General features: G+C 37.6%; 1 protein-coding gene across 2 annotated transcripts; it reads left to right on the top strand.

The window, feature by feature from the left end:
- Window positions 1-2775: 2775 nt before the first annotated feature.
- On the top strand, window positions 2776-5404 carry TwdlT (TweedleT). 2 transcript variants are annotated; one of them, XM_018449621.1, is made up of 4 exons: window positions 2789-2841; window positions 4265-4912; window positions 5012-5024; window positions 5130-5404. In XM_018449621.1, the coding sequence occupies exons 1-4, from the start codon at window positions 2827-2829 to the stop codon at window positions 5192-5194; spliced, it is 741 nt and encodes a 246-aa protein (XP_018305123.1). In that variant the 5' UTR covers window positions 2789-2826; the 3' UTR covers window positions 5195-5404. The 2 variants fall into 2 exon arrangements, with proteins under 2 accessions (XP_018305122.1, XP_018305123.1); XM_018449620.1 differs by having other exon boundaries at window positions 2776-2841; window positions 5012-5404.
- Window positions 5405-8784: the final 3380 nt, after the last annotated feature.

Below are 8784 nucleotides of genomic sequence, written 5' to 3'. Positions count from 1 at the left end.
CCCCCCCCCCTCTTTGTGTCTCGTTCCTTTTTTTTCTTTTCCCTTTCTCGTCTCTTATGTAGTATGCATAAACGTGAGGTATTTCTGAGGAAGTTGCAGTCGAAATTTTTAAGTTATTTTCTCTTCCTGCCCGTTTCTCGACCTCGCCAGATAGCGGAAGCAGCCAATTCCATTGTTTCAACCACTACGGAAAGCATTCGGTTACCGCGAATTAAGTACTTACAATTAGTCAATCGCAAAATGTCCGCATCTCACTTGAAAAAAATGAGATAAACGTTTACGCAGATTTCTACAACAGAGAGAAAGAAGTCTCTTTCGAAATTTGGATATATGGGTCTCACATCTCAAAATATTATTAAAAAAATATAAAAATTTTATATATTTTTTATTTATTCCATTATTTGTTTCATTATTACGTCTGAATATTAAATATAAAATTTAAGCACAATTTTCTTGTTGGTTTAAAAGCTATTTAATTTTTTGTTAGAGTCTTGATTCTTATATAAATTAAAAGTTGTTGACCTAAAACTGCAGAGAAATATTAATCATTTCGTTGCGTAAAACTGTAAGTCAAATTATTTGTTTTGTTTTTTGCAGTTGATTTTAGGGCTAATATCATCAAAATTTTTAAAAATAATTTTTAAAATTAGTTGATATTAGCTTATTTTGATTGTTTGATTGTTTGATTGATACTTTCAATTGAAATTGTATAGATAAAACATCCTTAATGAATTCTTGTCAATTCAATATAAAAACCGATCATAATAAATAAAATAAAAAAAGCAGATTCACGTTTATTATTTTAAATTCTTTTATAATTTTTTTTACGAGGAAAGATTAATATTTTCGTCGATAGTAGTATTTAAAAAAAATCTTTTACGAGAAATAGAATTAGAGTCACATTAAGATTTGAGATCGTCATATATCACGGTATATACAAATTAGAATTGCATAAATCTCTCAAGTGGCACATCAATATAACGTAATCGAACACATCAATACAACATAATCGAACAAAATTTGTTCAGTCAAACATTTTATGGATCCAACAAGCAGTTGTTAGATGTTCGTGACATGCCAGTTACGCTTTCTACGAGGTGCGCCGAAAATCACGCTTTTTAAACGCATGTGATTCACGCACGCACGATAATGAGTCTACGCATAGCCATAAAACTCAATTTTAATTTTTCTCACGGATTTGAATAGGCTGGCGTGCAATATCAGTTATAATAATCGTTCTACAAATCCGTTCGTTTCAAGTCGTACAAAGTAGAGGTTCTCGCGATTCAGTCTGTCCTCAGCTCTCACTCACGTTTTCCGAAACGCGTGGCTGCATTTAAGCGTGATTTAACTACCCTGTCCAAAATCCATGCTAGTGCATTATTCGCGTGTCATATTACTGCGTGTCATTATACTATGTGTACTTATCATCTGTTTATCCGAATGTATAATACGTATTATACGCGCGAATGGAAAGAATAATTTTGCTGAAATATTTAAAAATTTAGATACAGATCTGAAAATAATTTTGTTGAAAAAATAATCATGTAGGAAATTCAAGCATGATGAACAATGCTGTAAAAAGTTTTTATATTTTAGCAACTACAGCTCAAATATCCTATTACCCCACATAATTATTTTGAAAGTCAAATTTCGATAGAAAAGTTATTTATTAAACTTATTTTCAAATCTGTAGTATCTAGCTAAATTTTTAGATACTTCAGCAAAACTGTTCTTTTTATCCATGAGATACAAAAAATCTACACTATTTTGAACAATATTTCTAAACAATATATCTGAATAATATATTTGAATAATGTCAATGTTAACGTATCCAAATTGAATTCACAATAATTAACTGACAATTTATCTGGCCGTGAGAAAATTTTGGATCAAAGAAAGCGGTATTTTCGTGGGCGGACATCGACTTATATAGGAAGTTGCAGCTGGCTGTAGGAAATGGGCTGAAACTTGTATGGCAAACCGCAGCATAATTTGCGGGTGGTATAATACCTGCATTTATAATCTTTCTTTAAGTATCCGAGAAACGTACATTGTGTTTTTTTTTTTTGTTAAATTCTTGTAATAAGTAATATAAGGACTACGCGATATCGTTAAAAAGTTCATCATTAACAATTTCATAAAATGTGACACTTGAAACAATAAAATCAATGAATATATATTTTTTAAATATAGTAAAAAATAAAGTCTCACATTTTGTGATATTTTATATCATAATATACACATCGTTCTTATTAGGAATAATATAACATATAATATGCAAAATATTTTTCATCTAAATTTATACAATAACATCGTACAGCCACCAAAATTACTAAGAACATCTCGGATAAATGAGTAACAATAATAAAAATCATTTCGTTGAGAGACTCGCCTTTTTATCAGTAAAGTAACCATCATCTTATTATAATATCGCGTATATCGTCGGAACAATTAGATAAATTCTTGCCATCTTTGTGGTATAATATGTCGTATGGTCCATTTCTCACGTTTATTCATCGTTGAATCCACGCTATGTGACACGTATATGTCATGAGTGGACGCAACCTATCTGAATAGATGAATTCTAACGAAAGTACAGAGACAAATTTGAACAAACGCGTACGGCTCTGTATCGCAAGAAGAGGTAAGAATTGAGAGAAAGAAAGAGAAAGAGAAAGAGGGAGAGAGATTTGTAATAGCTCCGTCGCATCTCATAGGTGATGGGTCGAGGCATCGAGTGGGGCCTCCATGCTGGCCCGTATAAAAGGGGGCTTCAAGACATCCGCGGAGCATCAGTCCTCAAATCAAGGAACAGCAGCTACCATGAGGGCATTCATGGTGAGTAGCCCGTCTACAACGATTTCCCCAATTTCTCATTTCCTTCTCTCCTCCTTTCTTCACTCTCTTCTCGATCCCTTCATCTTCTTCTCTCCTGTCTTTTTATTCGGCTCCTCCTCTATGTTTCTCTTCTCGCGTATACGGGAGCTTTCTCGGAGGATGATAAGACCGTGAGAGAAACGAGGAGAATTCGTGATTCAAGATCGAGATCGAAACTGGGATCGAAGGTTTCATCCGAGGGCGGGAGGCGGGAGAACGCGGGAGAAAGTAAAAGAGAGGGGAGGGTGCGCAGGGAGTATTGTGTGCGGTGTCAATGTACTCCGTGATAGTGACTATAACCCGAGAACCGGTTCAGTGATTGTGCCACTTCTCTAGTTTCGTTTGCGCGAAAACAGAAAAGAGAAAAACAGGAAGAAAAAAACTTAAATATCGGGATTCTCTCCCGGGTTTATGTAACGCTAACACCGTGAAACGTTAAGCGCGGCCGGTGACTGTAAGAAAGGGATTCGTTCCACGTGCTCGTAAATCCACCGCCGTGCACTTCCGGAAACACTTCTGAAAACGTTTACTGCTTGCTCTTTAGATACGTTTATTACAAGAAGTAGAAGAGTACCGAGGACCATTGTTCACTTCAAAAAATATATTAGATGAAAGCGTTTATATTATCTTTGAGAAAAATGTACCCAATTCTTCTTCAATTAATAACGCGTGGGAACTGTTTATATTAATGTATACAAATAAATAATGCATTTTTTTTTGCACATGTACATCTTTTCTATGTAAGAAATACTTAGAGTTCAACTTTAACGAGTTCAACTTGACTTATTCACGAGCTACATTATAATTTTACAATAGCACATAATAATTATATTAAATTGCAATGAAAGAAGAAAGTGAAGTACCGAAAAGTATTTAGGACATTATGGTCCTGTTCCACCAATGTAAGTTAACTTTAATTTTGGTTCAATTTACTGTTTATCTACTTCCAAAAATTAGAAAAAAATGAACAGTAAATTGAACCGAGATTAAAGTTAATCTTATATTATAGTGGAACTGAGCTAAAAAAAAATTTTTAGAATCATAATAAGATAAACGTCCCAGTGACTGGACATATAATATTTATGACCGAATATTTACACAAAACTTTATATTTGTTTATATTATTAATCTCAAATGCTTTTTTAAATATAATATTATAATTTAACTGCACAATCTTTAAATATCATTAAATTATAATAAAAAGAGCATTTAAAATTAATAATAATGAATTTTGTGCATATCCGGTTACGAGGACGTTTATCTTAAACATATTAAAATATTTATGAAAGAAAAATGATAAAACAAAGCTCAAAAATATCGAAGTCGAAATCTCGATTTCAATATTTAAACACACCAGGAAAGTAAAATTAAATCGCAATTGCAGATCCTGGCGCTCGCCGCGACGGCGATGGCGCGGCCGGAAGCCGGATACTCTTATAGCCAGCCAAGCTCTAGCTACGGCGTTCCTTCGATCGGCGGTGCTGTTGGTGGTATTGGTGGTATTGGTTTCGGCGGCGGTGGTTTTGGTCTCGGCGGCGGTGGTGGTGGTCTCGGTGGTGGCGTCGGTGCTGCTGACGGTATCCAAGGCGTTCCATCGATCGGCGGCGGAGGTGGTGGAGCAGGTGGAATTAGTCTTGCCGGCGCCGTCGGCGCTGGAGGAGGTATTTCATTCGGTGGTGCCGGCGGCGGCGGTGGTGGATTCGGCGGCGGTGGTGGATTCGGCGGTGGTGCGCTCATTCAAAAACACATCTACGTCCACGTACCACCTCCAGAGGCTCCCGAGGTGTCCAGACCGAGTGTAGGCGCGTCATTTGGTCCAGCACAGAAGCACTATAAGATCATCTTCATCAAGGCACCTACCCCACCAACCCCGACTGCTCCGGTGATTCCGGTGCAGCAGCAGGACGAACAGAAAACGCTCATTTACGTTTTGGTCAAGAAACCCGAAGAGGCACCCGAGATCAACTTACCCACCATCACGCCCACTCAACCCAGCAAACCGGAAGTCTACTTTATCAAGTACAAGACTCAGGTAAAGGAAAGAAATTTAAGAAACATAAGAAATGAGAAAAAGCGAAAATCCTAAATCTATCTAATTACTTAATCTTTTCTTTTTTTCTTCACATTGCAGAAGGAAATCACTGGTGGCGGTGGTGGTGGTGGTGGTGGTGGTGGTGGCATCGGCATCGGCGGTCATGGTGGAATTGGCACCGGCATCGGCGGTCATGGTGGAATTGGTACCGGTATTGGTGGCACCGGACCAAGTGGACCCAGCACGAGTTACGGGGCACCCGGTGGATCCGGGCCATACTAGTCAATTCACCGCTACCCCCGTCGCGGCCCCTCCGTCCTACCCTTCCGTTCACCAACACACACGCACACACCGCTCACATACCTCTAACATGATCAGCGACGATAATACTTGCCGTATTGACGTATCGCTGTATTATATGCGCGATCGCCGAGAGAAGAAGACGACAATGATGACAAAGTTGAAGACGGCGATGATGATGACGATGTTGAATACGATAACGATGACGACGATGATGATGATGATAATGGTGATGATGGCGATGATGAGAAGAACGATGATATCGATCACAACGACGACTACCACAATAATGACGACGACGACGACGACGATGATGATGATGATGATGATGATGATGATGATGATGATGATGATGATGATGATGATGATGATGATGATGATGATAATGATGATGATGATGACGATGATGTTTACGACGACTAGAACGAAGGAGAGATGTTTTTTATACTTATTTTTTGCAAGAAAACGGTGGCGAAATAAAGCTTTTTTATGTATTTTTACATAAAACTATTTACGCTTGTCAACTTATTATACCTTTCCAATTTGAGTTGATTCTGGAATCCGATTCCATGGAATTTTCACATTCAAATTTGCCTAATGCCCGGTTCTACCAATGTAGATTACTTTGGTTTAATTTATTTTTTATCTCATTGATTGTTCTATATAAAGAATAAATTTTAAGCAGAGATTAAAGTTAACCTACATTGACAAAAATAAGTATATAACATAATTTTATCAATATAGATTAACTATAATCTCGGTTTAAAATTTATCCTTCACTCTTTTTTCTAATTTTCTAGTTCTTAGAACTAGAACAATTATTAATTGTATACTTATAAGTATAAAAATTAAAAGCTACACTTCTTTCAAAAAGTTCTGAAGAAACGATCCAGGTAAATTCGTCAATCTTCCAAATGGAATTACGAAGTAAATTCTGTTAATTTTTTTCAAACGGAATTAATGAAGTAGAATTCACGCGGATTAAAAAAATAATCGCGTATGCGCGATTCTTTTTTTCCTCGTAGAAATTCGCAACGCCATTTTTACGGACGGTTAATCTCACGTCAATCAGCATTGTGTCAACGCAGCATTTTAATCCCGATTATACTCGTCTATATATGCGTCGTTTTACGATCGCACGAGTAATCGACGTATTTTGCGTACGATAGTATTAACTGACATTTTACAGAAGCTTGAAGAAAAAAGGGAAAAAGGGAGGGTTGGTCCCGGTTTCATCGGACAGGTTTTCATCGGGGTTAATTCCCCGTAGCGACGATTTCCTTTCTCAGTGCGTTTCCGCATGAGAACGCGACGAGTATTGCGCGACAACACAATTCTCTCGTCAATTCTCGCCACGAAAAAGAGAGAAGGGAACGCAGGTAGATGGGTAGAAAGAGGGGCTGGGGGGAAGCGAGAAGACGGGAGGAAGCCGCGTTTATCTCTTTCCAAAAAGGCAGTGCATCTCTCGCGAGCGAGAGAAACTTTCACTGCTCCTAAACAACCGCTAATCAAGAGACGAGAACGACGTTCGTCGCCAGATTTCGTTCAACCGTTTCCCTTACTTTTTGTCTCTCTTTTTCTTTTTTTCTCCCTCTCTGCGTCTCGCGAAGAAGCCTCGCGAGTTACTCGACGATGAGATTCGATGGAATCCACAAAGTAGCGCGCAGGAGGATTTCCCACGATGACTAGACGAATAATACTTATGCGTTTCTTAGGCGTCAATGCGCATGGGAAATGCATAGGACACGCGCGAAATTTGCACGTGTTTCTATAAGGTATTTGTAGGTGCGAGGCAACTAGTAACTCAATTATTAAGACGGCATAATTTCCGCGAAATTAAAATCTGTTCGCAAACGAAGGCATTTGATCAATTCGCTTGGGAATGAAAGAAACCTACCCAGTAAACATTAAAGCATCTTAAAGAAACCTTTAATTAAACTTAAAATTCTTTCAGACGTCCAAAATTTTTTACTAAAAAGCATGTTTAAGAAATTTTTAAGACGTCTCATGTCTGTCTTTTAATAATCTTATAACACGTCTGTTAGACATCATGTAAGACATGTATAAATATTTTGATGGCTGTTTTTCGGACATTTCCTATGATGACTCATAAGACGTCTTTTAGACATTCTGTAATGCCATTCTTCAGACATCTTTCAGATATTACAGCTTTATATAGAGGTCCACAGAGAATAATAAGGAGTTTTTGCAGTATCGTTTATCCAGATACGATGAACGCTAAGGTCGGGTTATCTTCTTCTTAATAACTAATGAAGAAAAGGATAACTTGACTTTAGTGTTCACCGTATCTAGATTCATATTATTACAAAAACTCCCTAATATGTTAAAAATGTAGACATAAAACGTCCTGAAGATGTTATATTCGGCAAATATAACGTCAAAATTGACGTTATTTTGAGTTTCTTATTCTTCTTAAGTTCAGACACGCGTGTTTACTGCAGAGTACATCTATATAGCAGATACATATATTGTACGTAATATTTTTTCTATCTTTCATATGATGGAATCAAATTAGGCGTTACGTGGCAATACAGTTGAATGTAACATATGAAGTTGATGACTTAGCAAAACACATTTGTATAATATTGACTCTTTATATTTGCCTAAATTTTTTTAACGCTACTTGTCAAACGCTCCTAAAACTTATGTATGCTATAACACCTAATATTTATAATAGTAAGCGAAAATCGGAGTAATATTAATTTTCTTTAATAAAGAAAGAATTTTGTGTCATTTTAATTTGATTTATAATTTATATAGTCTTTAAAAAGGAGGAAATGCAAATTACAGAGAAGGGAGGTGGGAAGAGAGTTGGATGCTCGATGTTTCACAAAGGATTAAGAGATAATGCCATAATGGTCGAAAGGAGAGAAAATGCGTCTCGGCTATCGTTTACCGAGCGGCAGCATGCGCGATGAAAAGCGTATATACGTCGCACGCATCAACAGCACCGAACAGCTGGCTGCTGCTTGAAATCGCCCCGGGGGGAAAGATGAGACGATGAGCGAAAGCGAGGCTCTTCTTGCTCATTGACACGAGAGTTTAACAGGAGAGAAGCCGAGAAAACGAATAAAAAGGAAGAAAGGGAAGCTCACTAGCATGTTAGCGCGACAGTTCGTATATCTGCTTTCTTCTCTCTCTCTCTCTCTCTCTCTCTCTCTCTCTCTCTCTCTCTCTCTCTCTCTCTCTCTCTCTCTCTCTCTCTCCTGAGGCTCTCACGTGACGCGAGTAACGATGAGAACAGGACGATTCAAATCGCTTTGAATTCACGAAGCGAATAAGTCAAGCGTCCTACACGCGCGAGGTCGTGAGTTAGTTGCTTTGTTTTTCCGTATTGCGCCGTGTGCGAATGAACCGAAGCAGAATCTCCAAAGAAAATTTACAAGGAGAGGACACAGTGGACTTTTCACGAATTTTGATCTTCCTTAGTACGATGAACCTACATCGAAAATAAATTATGCCGTGTCCGAGCGTTTTATTCAATGGGTCTAGTAAATAGTCTAGTAAATAGTATTTTGTCCTACCACCGCACTGAAAAAAAAGATTGGCTG

The sequence above is a fragment of the Mycetomoellerius zeteki genome, unplaced genomic scaffold, assembly GCF_001594055.1.
Source record: "Mycetomoellerius zeteki isolate Tzet28-1 unplaced genomic scaffold, Tzet1.0 scaffold25, whole genome shotgun sequence".
NCBI lineage: Eukaryota > Metazoa > Arthropoda > Insecta > Hymenoptera > Formicidae > Mycetomoellerius > Mycetomoellerius zeteki.
Note: the sequence above shows the minus strand (reverse complement) of the source record. Positions and strands in the feature narration are given on the sequence as shown.

Excerpts from the sequence above, each read along its gene's own strand:
- TwdlT (XM_018449620.1), top strand. Across the intron at positions 4,913-5,011 it reads TTATCAAGTACAAGACTCAG|AAGGAAATCACTGGTGGCGG; the intron begins GTAAAGGAAAGA and ends TTCACATTGCAG.